Consider the following 22,246-nt stretch of genomic DNA (forward strand, 5'->3'; position numbering starts at 1 on the left):
ACACAGCCCAGCTTTAGAGCAACAAAGGACAAGCTTCCCAAATCCCATTAAACAACTTCTTCTCTTAGATGCTTATCAGCAGCATAAGTTAAAGGGCTCCTACTCTTCCCCCAAATGACCATCAAATGACGTTTTCCAGGACTTAATCAGTCTGAAAAGCTGGAGAGGGTGGGATTTAAATCACATTTAGTAGCAACATTTAGCCTAAAGCTCAGCATCCTGGGGACTTGAATAATATGTTATCTTTAACCAATTGGGCATGTAAATGGGCATACGACCTTCCACTTTTTTGAAATTCTTCCTCATCCTGTGCTGTATGTTGTATCTTAATGCTTAGGATGGTAAGGAGAGCGAGAAAGACATACAGCCTTTCTGTAGCCCAACAGAGGACCAAAAGAGTCAGAAGCTTCAAGGAAGCTCCAGATATTGTTTTGGTGGCTTTGGAGAGGATTCTGCTTTGTCTCCAAGAGCCATAAAATCCATCCCCAAGATGAATGTAGCAATTTTTCATTCAGCTCTTGGCCAAATTCAATGCACACCCTTGTTTGTTTAACTGTGAAAAGTTGGGGAAGGAATCTAAAGTGGGATTCTACTAGAGGGTCTTCTACAAATACCTAATATTCAGGGTACTGATCAAGCAGTTGTGTATACAGGAGAAGAAATCAGCAAAGTTCTGAATTGGACACAGGATCCATTAAGTAATATTTTGTTCCTAGGGATTACATGATCTAGGAAAAGCAGTCACTTTTAAGTTTCTTTTTACTGCTTTATTTCTTTGCAGAGATCATGTGAGCTGACCATTTGCACAGTAAGTGAAACCTTTAAATCTGAGCTGAATGCATGGCCACTGATACATTTGGCTATCTCTTAATGACTAAAATTGCCATTGTACTGTATGCATTAAGTGAAATAGAACTTAGGTCACAAGCATACTTAATAGGTCTTGTTTCCAAGCAGACTTGTTCAGGGCTGTGAGAGATGATACACATTTCCCACAACAAACTCAACATCCAAATCCCCAAAGCTAAAGATATACATTAAATACTGGGTATGTGTGTGTGCAGGTGTAAAAAAATCATCTCCATTTACTGTGTCATCATTAAAATATTGTGTAGTCTAACATCTGCTAAAACAGATGTGACCAGCTGGCATTTTGCCAAGAATGCTTACAACCGAATATATATTTTGAAATGCCAGATGTTTTTTCTAAGAAAAGAACTGTAGTGCTAATAGAGCAATAGATTCCTGACATGTTCCTGGATGTTAAAAAATAAAACAAACCAGAAGCAAACAAGGTCAGGGTTTTGTTTTTTTCCCCCCCAAAACAGGTGTGAGATTATTCTTTTGCTGATCTGAAATGCTTCCAACATATTGCTGGGGGAAAAATCTCTAATAAAAATGTAATAATATAGACCATTTGAAATGACACAGAATTTATTTATTGGTCCATTGGATATAAATGCTGGAGACTGGAAATGTACACATGACAGACTGTAGGGAACATGACTGCTGTAAGATTGCTGTGAAGTGATGAACTTGCACATCAGTTAATGTATAAAATCACCCACATTCAAAAACGTTCATTTGAGAGCTTGTGCTCAGCATCATTTTTAATTATGGGCCAAATATCCAGCGAACTCAAAGAGTAAGTCCCACTTCGCTTTCATTATATAATATATTTATTTATTTTCATAATATATTACAATTCTTTCTACATAGTCAGACTATAAATACTGTATTGCGCCTTTTAAATTTTTGTTAATTCATGGATTTGCTATGCTTGAAATATTAAACACAATACAAAACCATGAACGAAAAATATAAAAGTAACCAAAACAACTCTAATCAAAATAGCTTCATGATACTTTTTGTAAAGTCTTTCAATGTGTATCGCACATTGCTAGAACTCTGGTGACCCAAGTTGTGAAATCTTTCCATTTGAAAGATCGTCAGAATATTCTGAGCAGCTGGTTATGAAACATGTCAGTGATGCAAGTAGTTTTATAGACAACGTGCTTGGTTGCATTACAATGAATTATTTTATCAAGGTGGCTGTTTCCAAGAAGTAGTATGGGTCTGTATCTTAAGAACCATATAGCATTGATCAAATAAAGCAAAGTTCACCAACATTCTTTGGTGAATAGTGGTTAAACTCCGGGACCATTTCGCTATTTTTTTAAGGATTCATCAAACCTGTAAGAGTCATTTCAGTAGGAAGCCTCCTTTGAAAGACTCACAGTACATCAAGGGCTATGTAACCAAAACAGAGCTTCTCACAAGGAGACAGTTGCTGTGCTCTTCAGCAGCTTTCAGTGGCTTATTTCCAACAGCAAGATTTAGACTGAAGGTTCCTTCAGTGGAAAAGTGAAACAGAATTTAGTAAAGGCAGGGGGCTGTACTGTCAGAGTCTGTCTTAGGTTCCACCAACCGCACTGCTGAAACTTCACTGCTGACCAAACCCAAAATTCAAAGGATTCTGACTGAACCTTTTTCCATCTTCATGCAACTGCACAGAAAGATGATTCGTTAGCAGATTTTACAGTGTTCTTATTGTATTCAAACTGATGATGACATCATTGTGCATGACTCTCAGTAACGTCTGATATATCTTCAAGCTCTCTCCAACACTGACACTGCCTCCAACATCCCTTATTGCAATTTGTCTCCTTTTTATCTTAGAAGATGTGGGAAAATTCATATTTTTCTTCCATCCTGTGCTCTGGATACAAATACTATGGGTTTCAGGAAAAGGCAATGTTTGGTACAAGTTCCAGTCATTGCCATTTTTGGAGAGGTCCTTAAACAGACTGTGAGCTCAGAGAGATAGCAGGGCCATATGCAATGTAGCAGGTCTGAGAAGCATCGTCTCTGAGTGTTAAGAGTTCTGTTTCTTCGCTAGGATAAATGGTGGTGTCCATGTCATCTGAATGATAGCCTGACTGGTAGCCACTGGTTGGATTTGAAGCTTCAGACATAACAGATTCATTGCTTTTACTGGAAACCAGCCCACTGAAAAATAAAAATAAAAATGGCTAATTATGCACCAGGATTCAGACTATGTGTCATGGTATGTGGGAATGACCTTGGGAGACAGGAGGAAGAGCCACAGCTGGACAACCAGCATGTAAAAGATGTCTCAGCCCACAGAAGGAGAGGAGGTGTGGGAAGCATTTCAGAAGGGACCCTCCCTAGATTTTCAGAAGTAAAAGGAGAAGAGGGGAGAAATACTTCCAGAACTTGCAAGATTCTGTTAATGTAACCTTGCAATAAAGATAGAGTTAGTACGCATAGCTGTGCTTCTTGTCTGGACTACCTCAAAGGGCTAACAATACGGGAGTTCGCCTTGGCCAATAAACATGGAGGACCATTCCATATGGCTGAAACACAGGCAGAGATGGAGAAACAAGTCCCATGTCAGTGACTTCTCCTCTCCTGAACTGCCATCTAGCAGCAACTATTCTATTAAACTGCTACAGAGAGAGAGAGGGGAAGCTGAGCCTACTCTACTAGTCTGCTGAGATACCAGCTACCCTGGAGTCCTGAACTGTTTTCTTTTAAACTCAGCAGTCCCATTAGGGCCAGACATTGGTGCAGGCATGGGACCGTGCAGTCTGCAGAGCTTCCAAACTTCTGTCTGACGTATGATAACAAAGGCAGCATGTACTTTATTAAGCTAGCCTGATACCCACATAGTTGCTGGTCATCATCAGTTTAACTGATGGAACTTCACCCACAGTGAAAAGAGGAGGAGGAAACTCAGCCAAGAGAGGGTAGCTGGAGTCAATGAGGATGTCAGAATAGGATTTAATTGGACCTGTGATTCCCAAAGTGACATTGGAACCTCAGGAAGTCAAAATGCTGATGGACAATTTCAGGCTTAGCTTGTGGCACTGTGCACAGACATGCTCCTTTCTTTCACTTCTCACCATCTCACAGCAAAGCCCAAGAGTGTGGTGCCACTGATAGAAGGATAACATTACTGGGTAAGAAGAATAAATCCAAAAGAGAGGTAGATAACTCTAGCTTTTTCCTTTCAAGTGGTCAATTTTATTCTAAGCCATCTTGATTTTTTTTAACAAAGTGGACATAATGGTTGTTTCTGCAGATTTACCTGAAGGGCAATATCAGTTGTTTAGATTTCTCTTCTAACACTTTTAGTTCTTCAGATGCAAGAATCATCCCACTGTCTGTCTGATTTTCCTGAAAAAAACCAGAAAAAAAGGTTTCAGTTTGGTCGATCAGTGGAAACACACACACACACAGAATGACAGACCAAACAATAAGAAGATGTAAAATGGACTTACGTCTTGAACCACTTTTATGGTTGGTTCTATGGGCACAGATTCAAAGGTTTTGACACTCACAGGGCGGCTGTTTCTTTTACTCCCTGTGCAATGCTTACTAGAAAAGAAATGGATCGCCTTGTTAGTGTGCCAAAGCTAGTAAGACTGGATATTCAAAACTCTGTTTGCCTTTTGCAATTATTATTCAACAGCAGGCTTGTACAACTAGCATCCCACCAAGCTGTGGTCATCATTAGTTTTGGCCCCAGGTATCATTGAAAAATTGCCAAAATCTCATGTGGTTACGATTTTATTTTAACCAGAAGAAATGGGTACTTCCTGTGGACTCAGTCAACTCCTTGATGCACCTAGATGCTATACGGATTCTGCAACCTGTATTGGTTTACAAGAATGGTTTGTACAGGTGTGTATTTGTGTGCATGTGTGTCTTTTTTTGAGTTCAAAATCTACATGAATTTCATGTGGAAAATCCAATCCAAAATTTCTGGATTAGATTGTGGTTTTGGTGACTGGTTTAACCATATTGTCTGCAGTGAAGAGAGACCCACAGTGTTACATGTCCAATCAAATATTAGGGGTTCAGTGGAGGCTTCTGTTTAGGGTAATGAATTCAAATTACTCATTTCCCACTTGCATATTCTAATGCAATCAGGAGGAAAGTCGTAACCAATCCTGACACACAGTCCTTGTTCTTCTGTAGCTACATAATTCTAAAGATGATGAAGAGAGCACTTTTTGCTTTTGAAGAAAGGAAACAAGTTAAGCATATTGTTCCATTTTCTATAATTTTACATTTTTAATACTGCAAACATCTCTTTCAAAACAGTCAACAAAGGAGGTTGGATCAATTCCATCAACCTTTTGATCTGGACTGGAGGCAGCAGCCGCCAACTACCCCCTGCTGGATTTGGCCCTGCATGTTTCACAACTCCCCCTTTCTCCAAAGGCTTTTCTCCAAAGAAAATCAGATGAGCTGGAAATGTTCTTAATCCTGTGACAACCCACATGCCATATTTTCATGATGGGGGGCTCCAAAGCTCCTTACCAATGGGAGAAAAGTTAATGGGCTGGAAATTACACTGAGACGTAACCTGATTCAGGGCCTGTCTCTGGCAGACTAGGTGGAATCTGAGGGAAACTTTTCTTGGAGAGAGAATCCACAACAGGGAGAACATCCAAAGAAAAGGGTTAGGATGAGGCTATGGTGGCCTCTGGAGAAAGACCTGCAATCAAAAGCAAAGAAGGTTCCCACACTCCATTAAGCCTCTTGGTAGGCTCTTTAGTGCCAGATACTTTGAGGGGCTTTAGAAATGGATTAATAATGACACATCTGGCAGCTGTTTCCTTCCTGACTGTTTAAAAGAAAAGCATAGCCCAAGAGCCTACTGAAAAGGTAACTGACTGGATAGCATCGGCTTTCTCCTTTTACGGTTACAAAATAACAGGAAAATGTGGCTTGGAAAGCAAAACTAGCAAGAGGGCTGCAAAGGGAGGACCCACCCCTTCAGTGTTCTGTCAACTTTATTATCAGCTAGATTTGAGGGTTTTACAACTTCTTTCGACTTAAAAAATGGCCCTGTTTTGCCAAGGTGCTAAGAGTGCAGTTAGATAATCATGAGGATTCCCATAAACACTATTCCAGCTGACTCTTTCTCTTGGTGAGCCTTTCTTGTCCCACAACACCTAGGTCTGAAAGGAGCAACTTTTGGATAACTAATAGCTGCACCCAATTTTTTAGGAGAGGCAGATGGGTGAAACGAATAGGGCAGTAATAAAAAGAAAAGAGCCAAACAGGATAAGACCGTTATCCTAGGAATGGAGTCTCCCATTTTTCCCTAGGCTTTGAAGGTTATTTTGTGGCTCTGTGTGTGTGCATGTGTGCATGTATTATCAGAATTATGCAATCAGGTTTTGTTTTGTTTTTGTTTTTGATGAATTTTCCAATGAAAAAATGCCAAAAACCATGCTACCAATTTTGGGGCACTTGAAACTTGGATAAACTTCAGAGGCTCCAAGAGTTATCCCCTCCCCCCCCAAAAAATCCACTTCAGGGGCCACAGTATCAGGATTATGGCTACATGTAGCAACCCCTATTCTGTCCCTGAAGGCTGCTTCTTGCATTTCCTAGATAATCCACCCTTCCGGCTGTTTGGCCAGTTTCTTTCTCCCAGGGATAGTCCTGAACCCATTTCCTGGGGAGAGGTCACATATGTGCTTCCTTTAGATAGCCTGCCTAGGGCACTATGGGTGAGTGTAGAATGGCCTTCCTCCCTTTTGTATGGATGTTGCATTCATCAAACAGGGGCTGTGAGAGTATCAGAGGTTTTGAACCCCTGCCTGAGAAATGGCAACAATGGAGTGGATCATTGTGTTTGTGGTAATGTGAGGGTGGTGTATCCCTTGTTACAAGTTCATCAGCTCCCCCAATGTGTGGAAAGAACATGGCCCTTGTAGCAGCAGTGTCTCTGTTAGATGGAGTGTGATAGCATTTCTGGGAAGTTAAATGAGATTGTACACAATCAATCATCTATTGTTTACTTATCCATTAGTCACCTCACCCCTTGGGTTGGGCACAAACTGTTACCACTTAGCACACTAGGTTGCACAGAAATAATGAGCAACACAAATGCCTTTCTCATCACCCTGTTATCAAGTATCCTGGGAAGGGGTTGTTGAGCACTCCCAGTGGAATGCTCCAACTATTACGAACCTTGTTTGTGACGTGCTGTCATAATGGAACTGAGAATCACATACTTCCTCTTCTTCCTTGCAGGAAACAGGTGAAGTTGGCAGGGAGAGTCCAGAATCCTCTTCAATATGGAGCAACATAATTTGGGGAAGGACAACATAGTCTTTACCATCCTGGTGTGAAAGGCAGACAGAAATAGGTTTACTTTTCAGTATTCATGGCTGGAGTGGGTCAAAAAATATTCAGGGAGTTGAACACTCCTCTACCTTGTGAACATTTGCTTGCAGTACATTTCCTAAGCGTTCCACCAAATCTGAAAAGGTGGGTCTTTGTCTGGGTTCCCCATGCCAGCAGTCCAACATCGTCTGGTACCTGGAGAATTAAATCTACTATAAATAAATATGCCCCAGAATTAAACGTATTCAGCTAATTATTGATGGCTATTGTTACAAGAAATAAAGGAACAACAGGAAAAAATAGATCTGCCTTTTGTCTTTCCTCTTCTATCCCATTAATATCAAAGCCCCATTGGCCAACTAATGAATGTGATTTTTTTTTTTATTGGAGCATTCCTAAATGAAACAGAATGGAACAAAATGAATGAATGAACTTCTGCTATAAAACCTGTTTGCAGCAGATAAATTTCTTACATTTCAGGTGTTGTATAATCTGGTGGCCTCATCCTTGTTCCTTCTTTCAGTCTTCGACAGAAGTCTTCATCAATTTTTACACCTGGGTATGGTGAGGCCCCTAAAATAATAGATTTCCTTTTAGAAAGTTGCTAAAAATTCTGGTCTCATTGTTCTGCTTACCTACATTTCTCCAATATGAAAAAAAGCTACAAATTTAAGACATCACTTTAACCAAAGGTGGGTGGAAGATAGATCGGGATCTTCAGGTAAACCTTTGGGTCTTTTGGAGAAGGTCAGCAAGAATGTCAAGTCTTCTAATAGTTTAATAATGGGAAAAACAAACATTTGGAAGGACTTGGAGATCAAGTCCATTCTGGAATTCAAACATACTCTGATGTTCAGAATTTTTCCATTTTGAAATGCATGTCTTTTGCATACAACTCTAATGGATCTCTGGTCGAAAAGCATATAGATACCGCAAGGCTGAAATATGCTATCTCCAGCAGAGATATCTAATGGGACAACATTCATTTTTTTTAAAATGTCTGGATATTGTTTTGCTATACATTTTCCAATCAAAATATGTGAGTACTGTAATAGCATATAAAAAGTGCAATAATTATTTATTATCAAGGTCTAATAAATTTATTTTCTAAGGATTGGATTGAAGGAAAGGTTTTTTGATATAACAAAAGCGGATGCCTTCTCTCCCCCATCTTCTGAAACAGCTTCAGAAGACCCAGATAAATGGGATGTAGGGGGATGAGGGGAATCATCCAAAATTAAATGGCAAGAACTTCCAGACCATTACAATTCATGGAACTTTTGATCAGTATTATGAACAGGAATCAAACTGATGGGCATAATTGGATCTTATTGAGGGACTTGGGTCTTATTAAGGACCAACAAATGAAAATATTCCAAATACTTAAATGCCTACTCAATATTCACTTTCTTGTTCTACATTGGTGGAGAAGTAGGAATTTATATTCTTTCCTCAATAGCTACACTACTGTTATGACACTGCATTAAAAATAAACAAACATGATTGCATTCTGGTAGTTTTAATGTTAACATTTTGAGAAGAATTAGCCAGCAAAGACATTTGACTTACCTAATGAAAATATCTCCCATAGCAATACACCAAAAGACCACACATCACTTTGAATTGTATATACACGATCAAAAATGGTTTCTGGGGCCATCCATTTAAGGGGTAGTCTAGCCTAAATATTTAAGAAACAATATATTATATACAAGATACCACCAACCAATAACAAGAAATTATTGTCATAGTAATTTACTTAAAAGTTAAAACTTCAAAGCTTGCAGTAAACCGATTACAGAATATTTGCAAATCAATGAAGTAAAGGTGGGATTAGGTACTTACGATGTCATGATTAGCATCAATTTCAAATAAATGTCTCAAAATTTCAGACACTGAACTTACATCTCCTTTCCTGACATAATCTGGATCTTTGTAGATGTCCCGAGCTAGTCCAAAATCACAGATTTTGACCACATTGTTCTCCGATAAGAGGATATTGCGAGCAGCCAAATCTCGGTGTATACACTGAAGCAAGATAAACAATAGATCCGTTGTCTGAATTCTTCCAGAAAATCTGGCTAACCTTATCTTAAAAGCTATGTGCTCTGCATGACATCATACTCATAGTAAAATATTGCCTTCCAAGGATTCAAATGAGAATTTAACCACCTCTTTTTTACATGCATCGCACATGTGACACGTGTAAAAAATAGTTGTAACTTCTATCATGGCCATCATCTTGACTTTTTTTCCTCCACTCATGGATGCTCCACATAAAAATATTCTACTACACACCATCTTACAAGTTACACAAGAGCTTAGCCATGAGTTAGTCCAGCAGATTCTTTGACAAGTCAGATTCTATACTTCAAACTAGTATAGCTCTTTGTTTTGTGAAGAATCTCATTGAACAGAAGAAGCTTCATGCTTCAAATGTTCCCCAAACATAAATGGAGATGAGGTTGAGCTAACACATTCATTCTCCTCCTCCCTCGTTTAAGAATTCCTGAAGAAGTCTTCAGTCTGCGCATATTGTTTCTACTGAGGTTTAGATTTCTCAAAATATTGCACAGATGAAGGAAAAGTCATCTGATGCCTTTAATTCCTTGCAAACAGAAAAGTTACATGTCAGGGAGAAGGCTTGTTTTAACTATTCAAACCATGGAAAGGTTTTGAATGCTATCCAACAAGCAAATCTTCACAAGGTAGAGCCTTATGGGAAATTCTTCTCTATGCGTAATTTTGAGCATGAGCAGCAAAAGGACTATGCCTCAGCATACTAAGGGACACAGTCCAAGAGGCGGAACCCAAAGAAGGCTTGAGTTTTGGCAGGTTTGAAGATTTATGAAAGGAAGAAATGGGTGTCTTAAGCTTCTGCAAGACTTGGAAGTCATGTTTATTTTATTTATTTTTAAAAATTATATAGCCACCCATCTTATGCAACATAATCCTGGGCAGTTCATAAACAACAATAAAAAAATAAAAAAAATAAAAAACCAACACAGATACTCCTGGTGCCCCCACCACAATGCACCCCACACACATCCCCAAGGAACTTTTGTGGGTTCCAGCCTCACACTACCTCAATGCTTGTGGGAAAACCAGGTCTTTAAGGCTTTTCGGAAGGCTAGGAGGGTAGGGACCTGCCAGATATTGGGGGAAGGGTATTCCAAAGGGCAGGGTGGCTACCAAGAAGGTGCACTGCCCAGGTCCCACTAGATTGTAACATTTAAAGGAAGAGATCGGAAGCAACCCTAGTGCCCCTGGAAATCTGCCCTTAACCCACAAAATACACATTTTCTTCCCTCCTCCAACTTGGGGGTGCTCCAGTGGCTGCCAAAGAGGTCCATATAAGATTCATAAGGGCAAACAGACTGTAGTCTTGTATCTCTGATACAGTGCAGATATGGATGACAGGTGGCCCTAAGATCACATACAAAGATCCCTTTGTCTAAATTCATGTTGACCTCAGCCTAACTTTAAAACTCTTTGCAAGAGACCTGGTCAAATCTTTGGAAAGAGTTCCCTTTTTTCTGAAGCTTGGTAGAAAGAGAAGAAGGTGTTACAAGAAGAACAAAGGAAGAGGTCAGAAGAAAAAGACTGTTGTGAACAAAATAAAAGGATGGATATCAGAGAGAGAAATGGAGTCCTCAGTGAGTTCAGACCCTGGCCCTATCCACTCCTTGCTTTAGTTCTGCCTACCTATGAGGGAATTTGGCCCATTAAAAAAAGCTGCTTATACCTAATCTAGAAGGAGCCAAATACATTAATAGAGGCCATTTCTGGGTGTCTCCAGCTGGGATATCCTTTGTTTGCTTGCTAGATTCATCTCCTGCTTTTAATTCAGAAGCTCAAGGTGGCATAATAAAAATCCTTCCTCCTATTTTTTTTCCATAACAACCACTCTGTGGCTGAGGGTAGATTAGAATCCCTATCCTAGTTTAACATCTTAACCACTGTACCACATTAGATCTCCCTTTAGCTTCCCACAGGGATATCTATCACCAACTGCCTTGTGGTATTAGCTCTTGCTCCAAGCAGAGGCATTCTTACATATTAGCTTGAGTGTGGGGTTCTTAATAAATGTGTGAACATTACAACAATTTTCCTCAGAAATAAGTCCCTTGACACCAGTAGGGCTTACTCCTAGATACCCACATGCATGTGTACATTCATGAAATAAATACTAGAACATGATCCATTATATATGCAGAGGAAATGGGCAGAAAACTTCCAACTTGTGCTTGAATGTCGTTGGTGAATTCACAAGTGCTGACATCTTTATCAAAGCACTTAGGAATATTAATAGCTAAAGCTTAGGAATGCTCTGAACTCTTGAATGAATTCTAGACACAAACATTACAGTTTCCTTCCACCAAGCCTCATCCTTATTACAATTATTTCCTGAAGGATGTTGTCATCTGACAAATGTCATTTCCCTAAAAGAAATTCCTTACTTTCCGGGAGGCCAGGAACTCCATCCCCCGAGCCACCTGGAAGCTGTAGCAGATAAGGTCCTCTAGACTCAGAGAAGCTTTGCAAGGATCTTCTGATGTTACTGTAAAGAAAAATATGGATTTGTATACAACACATACTCTACTGCACATCCCGATCACCACAATTAAAATTGTAGTACACATGAGTTCCATTCTCCAGTTTTCTTCTGTAAGTTCTTGCCATTGGAGGTACACAGCAGAAACTACCCTGAGAGATTCAAGTTTCTTGCAGGGAATCCTTAAGGGGAAGAGAATTGATTTGAAGCAGGAAATCAGGTGAACACCTTGGTTATTTGTGTGTGTGTGTGTGTGTGTGTGTGTCTTCGAATCAGTATTTGACTCCTGGCAACTGCCTAGACAAGTCCCTGCAGTTTTCTTGGCAAGGTTTTTCAGAAGTGGTTTGCCCTTGCCTGCTCCCTAGGGCTGAGAGAGAGTGACTGGCCTAAGGTCACCCAGCTGGCTTTGTGCCTAAGGCAGGACTCACAGTCTCTAGCCTGATGCCTTAACCACTAGACCAAACTGGCTCTCAATTTTGGCTATTTAGTGCATATTTAATAATTATTTACAATTTTAAATTGTATAGGTATATCACAAAACACACTGAACCCCAAATACACATTTTGATGAATAATTAATTGTTGGTTTTAGCTTATTTTAGATCTGAAAATGAAACTTTCCATCACTGAGGTATCTATTGCCTTCATGACTTAATGGTAGCTTTCTGAAAATATCTGGTCTGGTTGGTCACCGTGGGAGCTACAATACTGGGTAAGATGGGCCTTTAGTCTGAGCCAACAAGGTTCTTCTTATGATTTTATGGAGAGTTAAGTAAACCAAAGGATGGCCACCATAGTCAGACTCAGGAAGTAATTTTATATTTATGTTCAGTTTTTCTTACAGATAGCTCATTGGATTTTTGCCTTGCTATAGAGCAGCCTTTCCTCTTCTGATGGCTTTAAGATATATTGAGTCAATTCCCATATTCCCTAGTCAAGATGACCAATGGCTGTCTGGCTAAGGATTGTGGGAGTTGGTCCAGCCAATTGGAAGGGCAACAGGCTGGGGGAGAATATTGTAAAGCATCCCCCCAACACCTACAAGTCAATGTGTTGTGGTGCACAATATGTCACACAGGGATAAGAGATATGACCTGTATTCAGAGCATCAAGTAAAAAACTCCCTAATTAATAAGGCTATCTAATACAAGTTTTTGCCCAGGTTAATCTGTTTCAGAAAGCAGGCTCCCAGTCTCTGCTTGCAATCCTGTAATATAATGAACCTCTCAGTGTTTGTTCATACTTCTCTTTGAAACCAGTGCCAAACTTCTCTGGCTATACATTGATCAATATAATCTTACATGCAATGTGAAGAAACACAGATGCTGTCAGGATCTACGCAAACCAGAATCTTCAATTATTTTAATTGATTTTGCGTAGATCCTGACAGATGCCTCTGATGATGATGGAATATTTTCCATGGGAACTGCTGACCCTCCATCAGTTGAACTATCATAATGGAGTGTTTTCCAAGGGAACTAGCCTTGTCTAGATCAGAAGTACATTTATTTGTTGTACAACAGACTTGTAAGAAAAACCTCATTGCAGATTCATGAGATATCAGCAGTCAATGAATACCCTGAGAGTGTCCGACCACAGGTAGTGAAGCTAAGGAAATACCATTAATAGTATTAACAGCCTTAGTAAGTTGCCTTAGCAGGTTTCTCCTCACAGAGGTTAATTTCTTAGGATTATTTGGGTGCACAGATGGTTTTATTTCATGTATTTATCATTCATTTCAACTTCAGTCTTAAAATTTGCAAGGCTTAAACTATCATGGAAGGCAAATCTCACCTTCTCCTTCTTCCATATCACTGAGGGATCGCTCCTCTCCAAATCCTGAACTTGCTGAGCTCTGGCTACTTGTAATGCTGTCCAAGCGTTTCTTCAGGTCTGCAGAGATATCACTGTGTCCTCGCCCAGATCTGGTATTAATGGTCTATGACATTTAAAACAAACAAACAAACAAACAAAAGAGTACAATCAAAATTGGTATCATTCTCTGTTGTTATGGCAAAGAAAAAGGGGTGCAACCCCACAGTTTTTAGTTATAGGTAAACAATGGAAACTACTTAACAGAAGATGCCACAAAGTATGGGGAAAAATTAACACCTATTTTGCTGCAGCTATATATTGGCTTTCCACATACAAAGATCCCATAACATGTTAAGGCGAATGCTGTTCTTGCAGAGATATCCCATTCGACAAGTGTTCAAAGTACAACACTTTCTCCATAGTTCATTCATTGCTCTCGTGATTGTGCTATGGCATGGAGTAGTGTAAGTGCAGTAATGCCTATTAGATATGTCCCTGAGCTAAGAAGAAAAAGAGCCAGTTTTTAGATGGCAAGGAACAGTTTGGATGCTGGTTCCCAGTAGCTCCATCTAACATAATTCATACAATTTCTAGAGTAGGAAATAACCTAAGCCTGATGACTCCTAAATCACAACCCAAAAGCACGCATGGGAACTAACTGTGCTCCTTACTTTTCCCATATAGCAGTTTCCCATATAGCAGTTCCAGCTAAAACAAATTGTGGGCAAATAGTGCTCAAATTATTAGAGCAAATTAGCATGACTAATTTGGTTCCCTGTGTTCTTTGACAAGAGGGAAAGTAATGGCAGCACCATGTTGGAGGACACAGCTATGATACATAATCTGTCCTTCATTCCTTAAGGCTTAGGTATGCAGTTTGCAATCCAAGGGCCACATCTACTCATTAAATTAATTAAAAGCAAAAAGGACAGTGCAGTGTACCTAAGGTGTTGGATTAGAAGTTGGATTAGAAGTGAGAAGACCCATGTTCTAGTCCACCCTCAGCCAAAGAAACTCATGGGGGAACGTCAGGCCAGTCACCATTTCTCAGCCCAACCTACTCACAGATTGTTGTGGATAAAAATTAGAGGAAAGAGTGCTATGTACACCACTTTGTGCACCTGAATGAAAGGCAAGATAATAAATCTAATCTACAGTAAGTCAACCTCAACATTGCCTTTAATGTCATTTTCATTCCATATTTTAATGGCTCTTCCCTTTTTAGCAGTGCAGCCCCAGAAATGCTGTCAAAAGGTTGGTATAACTCTTGGTTTGACAAAAGTTGGGTGCCCCTGCCTTCAGCTGTTTTCTTGCCCAGACAACATCCTTCCACCATCAATGCTGAAGTAAGATTAGATGCTTATCAAGATGGCTTGTGTACACGGAAGGCTACCATTTTGCTCTCTGCCTCTGGTAGCAAATTGTTTGTGGATAGTTCTGCTCAGAAATCAGTCCTAGGCATTTATGTCTGCACTTTACATGTAAAGGACTATACTCTTAGTGGTAACTATCTTAGCTGATTGGAACCACTGAGTAATATGAGAGAGAGCCACAAGGAAGCAAATGCCATTTTACCTGAATAACAGGGGAAGAGGCCTAAAGCTAGTCAATGGCTTCATGATGAAAAGGTTAAATGTATAATCTACTGAGAAAAGAATAGGAGTGGAATTGCTCTCCACATCTCTACGCTTAATAATTGCAAAATGTGAAAAGGGCTTACCAAAAGTAGAGGCCAACCAACTTAATGAAGCTTTCATTTCATGAAGCATTGTTAGGAACACTTAGTATTTTCATTTGGTGTGTGTTTATACTTAAGCATGGTTCAAGACTGATTTTTTCCCCCTCAACAACCACCAAGTAAAATAGGTTGAGCTGAAAGAGTATGACTGTTCCAAAGTCACCCAGGAAGGATCTGGGGCTGATGGTAGATTAAAACCTGAGTCTTCTATTCCTATTCAAATACCAACGACTACACTGCACAACATTCAACAAATCTCATCATAAAGACACTGAAGGGCTCTCCAAGCTGTGAAATCTCACCTTGTAAGGGACAAAATCATTTCGCTTGCTTCTTAAATACACAGACAAATTTCCAAACTTGCAGTATTCCACAATCACCATGAGTGGACCTGAACAAAGTACAATGAAAAAAAATGGCAAATCATGAAAATTAACCAAAGCATATCCAATTTTAAAACAAAAGTAGGGCAAACATCATCAGACAGAATTTAAGCCTTAAGATAGGAAGAGTTAAGAATTAGGAAGGTATTAAACAGACATCAACCTGTCCTGCTGACTAATTCTCTGTAAGTTTTCTGTTAAATATTTCTGTTTAGTTTTGTGGCTTTTTTTCTTGATTGCTGAACTTCAGAAAGGTCTACAAGATGAGTTGTTTGAAATCTATTCATGATTGATTGTTAGGGTAAAATCAATTAACACAGTTTGTAAGATAAATCAGAGATGTTCTCTCTTAAGTAGCAACACTGACCTCCTGGTTTTGTGCAAGCCCCAAGTAGGTTGACCACATTGAGATGATGGCCAATATGAATGAGAATTTTGAGTTCAGACATCAATGCTCGATGTTCACTGTGTGTGGCACCCTCTGCAAAAGAAAAGGAACACAGATAGTAGCAGTAATAAACTGAATTCTGGAGATTGTAGTCCCACTATATCTGGAGAGCCTCCAGTTAGTTGAGCTACCAACTTCCATTCCAAAAGATATGGAAGAATTACATAATCCCTAAGGTCTATCTGGCTTCTTTGCAGTAACATAAGATCCTAAACAGGACCCTGAAAGTCTGCTCTAAACCTTGAGTCACATTTATTAAAGCATTTTATAGGAATGGCTACTCCACCAGGAGTTCTTTTGGACTTTACCTGGAGCAATTAACATCTCTATTTTATGCCTCATCTCTCACATTACAATGGGTTGAGTTTCTTTCTACTATAGACAAGTCTAAATGGTGGGCTCTTTCTTGAGGCAAACCACAGGAGAGATCAAAATAGTATTTTGTCCAGATTAGTGGGGCAAATTTAGTAGAGATTTGTTGCTATTAGAAATTGCATAGAGAATTTGCAGAATATGCATAAGAACTAGGCATCAGTTAATGTCAGAGACCTGCAGAATTTACATATACTAATACCGTGAGTAAGGAATATGATGTATTGCACAGCTATCATGCATAGCCCCCAGTAAAGTTTGTGCAAACTAGGGTGGTGGCAGTCCTGAAATTTCTCCATTGGTCAGAAAATGACTGTATTCTTTCCATTCAGATGATGCATGCTTGCTAATGACAGATGTGTGATGTGTAAAATTCAATGTAAAAACCTTGTTCAGCAACAGCTGGTGATTATCCAGACTAGCCAGGAAATGCAGAAATGCATCTGTTGCTGCAGTCAGCCTGTGCACATTACCTGTCTTTTGGTGACTAGGCACAATTGTCAGGACCACAGAACAAAGCAGGAGAACATCTTTCACCCCTGAAGCTGCTAAAAAACAGCTAAATACAGTACAACTCTCCTCATCCAAGAGTTATAATCAGTGTAGCTTTTACATTTGCTTACCATCACTTCCTCGCTAAGTGATTTTAGATTATTGATTCTTACCTTTCAGCATTTTGACCGCTACGGTTCTACAGGTAGTTGTTTTGTCGATTCCAAATGCATCTGCTTCAAGAACTTGACCAAATGCTCCTCGACCAAGTGGCTTACCTGGATAGGTATGAAAAAGAAAAAGAGTAACATTTATCCCCAAATGGCAGGAAAGAAATTTACCCATTCCATTAAAAAAAAACTGAGGAAGGAGGGGAAGAATCTGAGAATGCCACCAGTACAAAGAAACCAGTCAGACAAAAGAAGAATCTAGCCATTGTGCATCCTTGCAAATATGTCTCAGTGCTGGCCATGGATATTGTGTCATCAAACCAAATATAAGGTTGTGTTATTCTTGAGTATATGAGATTATAGGGAGGGCAGCTCAATGCAGGAGACCCAGGCAGGAGTATAAGCCCAAGGCCTTGCCTTAACTGGGTCTCTATTATTTAGCTATAACCCTGGTAACTTTCCTGTGAGGTCAGCCAATAGTACTGTGGCATCGGGGCATTCAGGCTGGGCTTGCTTAAGACCACCAAGAGAGTTTGTGGCTATAGCAAAATGGGAGCTACAAATATCGTGATGCTACAAAGTCATTCTTCTGAGAACATCTCTGAAGAAGTAGCAAAACTGATGGTATGAACTTGCTCAACCCCAATGATTCAGAATTAGAAACATGATGCTCAAGAACTGCGCAGCTGATGTCACTTTATGAAAGGACAGGTGCCAGGAAGGGCTGCCCTCCTCTGATAAGAAAGTCCTGGCTGCCAACTGCATACAGCTGGGTGCATGTTTGGGCTGCTCTGTGACAAAGGCGTGTATTCTGTTTATCCTGAGAGTTTCTTTTATTACTACATAGCATGTTTTATGGCTAATGGCATTATTAAGAGATGGATTCCAACAGTCACAGCTTTGGCACATTCCCTAGGGCTGTGGCACAGCTGAGATTTCAGTGCCCTATGTGATACACTACCAATGACTCCATCATTCAGGATTGGTGGAAATCATTGAAAATGTGCCATGTCTTTTTCTGCATTCTGCCACACTTCTCTTTGACTGTCTGATGACCTCCCTCTCCTAAAGGATGGGACCTGGCTGGCTTCCAGTGCTAATTAAAGCCCATGAACCCTCCTGGGAAACTCAAACATTAACCCCTTGACAAAGGATACCCTGAAACACAGCCTATAAACAATCTACAATGTCTACAAGTTTACTTTGTAGTCTCAGGAATGTTAACACATTCTCTGCATTGAAGAATGTTCCCAGTGGAAGTTCCAAGCACAAATGTGTTGACTTTCTAAGTGTCATGTGATCCCCAAGCCAATGTCCACTCCCCCAAAATTCTAGTTTCATGGCTATCAGGACAGACACTTATTTGTCCAAAGGAAGAGAGCACACCTAGCTTCAGCCTGTCCCGGGGGAACTCCCATTTATTGGCATCATAAGGGAGACGTTCACACTGCTCATCCATAGGGACTTCATCAGGATCCATAATGATAGACAGGTAGCCAGTCTTAAGTTCTCCTCCATTGGCCTGAAAGAAACATAGTATCAGCAATAGTCAGTTATCCTTACTATTGAGCAATCGCCATCTCTCACATTTACTAGCTTTGTTAAGATTTGAAGTACTTCTTTTTCTTTTTTCCAGAAATGCAAGGAAGCCATTTCCCGTAACTGCTTTGTGGGGCATATACCCATCAACCATCATTAGAAACTTGCTTTATTAATATCTGAAAAGAGGACTTTTTCTCTCTCCACCAATTAAAATGAAAATATTTACATGCCTGCAATGCTCTGCAGGAATGTGATGCACCAAGAAAAGGGAAAAGCCTCTGTTGATTTCAAGACAAAGCCGAGAACCAGACAAAAGAATGCCCGTCAGGTTTCATTTGTTATGCAAGACTAATGCCAACAGGACAGTGGGAGAGTTAGTTTCATTACCCGTTTAACAGTCCGGAGAATGATTACGAGGAGCAGCCAGAAGAACATGGCAATGACTGCTGTTCCAACAAGAATAATGAGCTCAAGGTTTGTTTTCTCATCAGTGCCTGGGAAGAAACAATGAAATGATTCATTGATAGGATCCAAAGCCTGTTGGGATAGGTCATCAGCTGAAATACTGAAAGGGCACTCTTGTCCACGAAAGAAAAACTTCAGATGCCCAACACCTAACAGGTCTAAGACAAAAATATGTTAAGAAAACAGCATATCTTTCTTCAGAACAAAATACAACGACCACCGCCCTTTCCTGTACCATACAAAAATGGAACATAAAGATTGATCATAATACTATACTGGTAAACATATTATCAAGTATCTTCTTCACTACTGGACTATAAGCCAGAGAGTCACATAGCTATGGCAGCAATAATGACCTACTGATCAGGACCAAACAAATAAAAACCAACCAAAGCGTGTCTGGATCTAATTCAATGTTCAAATATTTTCCCATTTAAAACAACAGGAGAAGATTTTTCAGTTAGCGTGAATCTTTCAGCTCCAGTAAGATTTGCACAGCTCCAGGAAAATGTGACAGTTTTCTAATTTCTCTGAACGTGTATCAATGAGAGATCCAGGCTGCATGAAGAAGATGGAAAATGCCAAGGAACTAGCAATGGGTCATTTCATCAGTGAAACAAGAGGGTGAAGAAAAAGTATAATTAGGCTTAGGCAGATGATAAGCCAACTCCAAAGAAAGACTAATCTTATTGACAGAAGGTGAATAGAGAAAGTGAATTAAAGGGGATTAGTGACTCTAACCAACAAAGGACATAGATTGGTCTTTCCCAAACTGTTCTTCTCCAGATTTGTTGTGATTGCAAGTCCCCATTCCTAGCCAATAGGTCATCTGGGATTTACGGCTCCAACACCACTTGAGAGTGTCAGGTTGGGGAAGACAGGCAGGGATAAATGAAGGAAACTCTGTAGGACATCCTATATGAAGTTAGATGATTAGAATAGAGTGACAGGCTCAACAGCACAGGCTAATTCCGTTCTAGTATTTTTTTTAGAGTGTCTAAGAACAAAAAGCTGACCTTTTTAAGCTGGACCTGACCCTTAGAGTGGGTGAAACCAAATGTTAAGTGTCATCCTCCTACTGCTGCTTCTATGCTTCTATTTTTTATTTTTGTTGTTAACGTTTTGGTGGGACTAAGGAATCAAATGATGTCTAAGCCTTTTACCCCTTAAAATTCACCCATATCACCTAAAATGGGTCCTGGCTTCACCTCCTTTTAAGGTATGGGTCTCAACAAGCCATGCAAAGTCAGCTGCAAATCTCACCCCAATGACCCACTAGGAAGGGAAGAAATGTTGCCCTGCTGACCCATCACCTAATCTGGCCCTTCAGGACAGATTTCCTATGCTTGATGTCCATTGTCATTGGTACAACCAGGTGATGTTAGCCTCTGGACTTAAGAGTTGATGCTATTTAGAGAAGTGGTCCTAATCTAAATGGCTATGTAGAGAGTAGGTCGCCTTTATAAATATCAACAAGTATGAGATTACTCATTTCCAAATGAGTAAAGCATCACTGCTGCATTAAGAACCCTCCTTTCTGACTTGTGCTTGGGCATTTTGCTCTTGATAGCACCAGGGTACTATAGACAATGCTAAGGGTTAGGGTTAGGCTTACAAGGACTCTGAATTATTGGAAGAAAGTTTTCCATGTGTTTGCCCCTGCCACATGCAGATTACATTTTAATGATAAAATTATTATTAAATTTTCCAGAGTGAACAATCATTTATAATACTAAGTTCACTGTTCAATATATATGTAGTAAAGCTTTCAGTTGTTTCCACTTTAAAAAAGAAAGAAATAAAGAAAACATGCTAGATTCTAGGGAAACAAATCTTATTTGTTAAATAACTGATGTTACATATTTGGACAAAGAATTATTTACAGGCATTTTTCATCCAAGAGTGATAGGTTGCCTAGCACAACACATCAACTGCATGCTGGAGACTGTAAGAATAACAGGATATAACTCTAACATGCTTGGTTTAAAAAAACAACAACAAAAAACCCTCAATCATGACACTGAAGCAGTCCTTTCGAAAAGCTGTATAGAAAGCTAGTATATTAATATTTCACATATTAACATTAAATCACAGGGCTGTGCAATGCTTTGGATTCAGTATCAGAAATGTTCTTTGGAGCATGCAGAAGCATGAACATTTCACTCATCTGCAACCCTTTCAAGCAGCTGTATCTTTTCCTAAGATCATGTGTCAGCTGCAGAATCTTGTGGAATCTCAAGAAAGATGCAGCTGCTTTAAAAAGCTGAGGACATGTATTATGTTTACATTGTCATGTGCGCCAAAACATCTTTTTTGAATAGAATCCAAAGTACTACATAGCCTTATTCAATATAATGTGATAGAGAGTGAGACCTTTGACATTATTTAAGTAATCGGCACACTTGGCCCAAATTAAGAGAGCCACTTAGAAATTATCTAAATGTAGTATAATCTGCATCCCTCCTAAATTCCAAGCTTTCCTCTTCCACTTAGATTTTGGCATTTCTCCCATGGCTGCCATCCAGCTTCTGGACTTCCTGTCTGGCCCCAGATTTGGCAAGCTTGCTTCTCTTTAGCTCCATTTTCATTTAAGTATCAATTAATCTCCTATCATCCAGACTTGCATCAACAGAGCTTGAAACACAATTCTAAGGAGGAATGACACAGAAAGTAAGACTTTCAAAAATCACCCTGGAAATGCATATTGCCACCAACCTTCCACTTCAAAAAATGCAGCTGCTTTTGTACAACCTAGGACATTGCAGGCACAGCACATGTAGAGACCTTCATCTTCCTTTCTCACCCTTCGTATGGTGAGCCGTTGGTGCCCATCTTTCAGGACAATACCTTGTAGAGGGTACAAGAAGTACAAATAACTCCTTTTGCTATGATTTGGTTGACTTTAGGGTTAAAATAAAGATATTGACGTATATGCATTTTTAGTTTTAGACTTTCTTCTCATCCAACATGAAGAAAAACCAAACTGGAGCATTCTAAAACTCCACTTTACATTTTCTTTTCGAACAGCTGACCTACAGAGCTGGATATAGCATTTATCTGAAACTGAAGTTATCTAGATTAGATCTCTGGACTTGT

The 22,246-nt window shown here is 39.6% G+C and overlaps 1 protein-coding gene across 1 annotated transcript in view; it reads right to left on the reverse strand.

Moving 5' to 3' along the window:
• Positions 1 to 1,467: 1,467 nt before the first annotated feature.
• The window catches only part of KDR (kinase insert domain receptor), a 52,378-nt gene continuing 31,599 nt past the window's right edge, over positions 1,468 to 22,246 (reverse strand). Inside the window, exons 15-30 of the mRNA XM_007425330.3 lie at positions 21,866 to 21,997; positions 19,073 to 19,179; positions 18,530 to 18,665; positions 17,147 to 17,251; positions 16,029 to 16,142; positions 15,581 to 15,669; positions 13,520 to 13,664; positions 11,631 to 11,731; positions 9,076 to 9,198; positions 8,740 to 8,851; positions 7,644 to 7,743; positions 7,260 to 7,365; positions 7,015 to 7,166; positions 4,305 to 4,401; positions 4,112 to 4,200; positions 1,468 to 3,009 (exon numbers count right to left, since the gene is read on the reverse strand). Of these exons, the coding sequence (XP_007425392.2) occupies positions 2,799 to 3,009; positions 4,112 to 4,200; positions 4,305 to 4,401; positions 7,015 to 7,166; positions 7,260 to 7,365; positions 7,644 to 7,743; positions 8,740 to 8,851; positions 9,076 to 9,198; positions 11,631 to 11,731; positions 13,520 to 13,664; positions 15,581 to 15,669; positions 16,029 to 16,142; positions 17,147 to 17,251; positions 18,530 to 18,665; positions 19,073 to 19,179; positions 21,866 to 21,997 (1,919 nt within the window). The 3' untranslated portion in view covers positions 1,468 to 2,798. The remainder of the gene's footprint in view (positions 3,010 to 4,111; positions 4,201 to 4,304; positions 4,402 to 7,014; positions 7,167 to 7,259; positions 7,366 to 7,643; positions 7,744 to 8,739; positions 8,852 to 9,075; positions 9,199 to 11,630; positions 11,732 to 13,519; positions 13,665 to 15,580; positions 15,670 to 16,028; positions 16,143 to 17,146; positions 17,252 to 18,529; positions 18,666 to 19,072; positions 19,180 to 21,865; positions 21,998 to 22,246) is intronic.

Source organism: Python bivittatus, unplaced genomic scaffold, assembly GCF_059951505.1.
Source record: "Python bivittatus isolate LINGU-HERP-01145 unplaced genomic scaffold, Pbiv_v1 ctg000070_np1212, whole genome shotgun sequence".
In the NCBI taxonomy this organism is placed as follows: Eukaryota; Metazoa; Chordata; class Lepidosauria; order Squamata; family Pythonidae; genus Python; species Python bivittatus.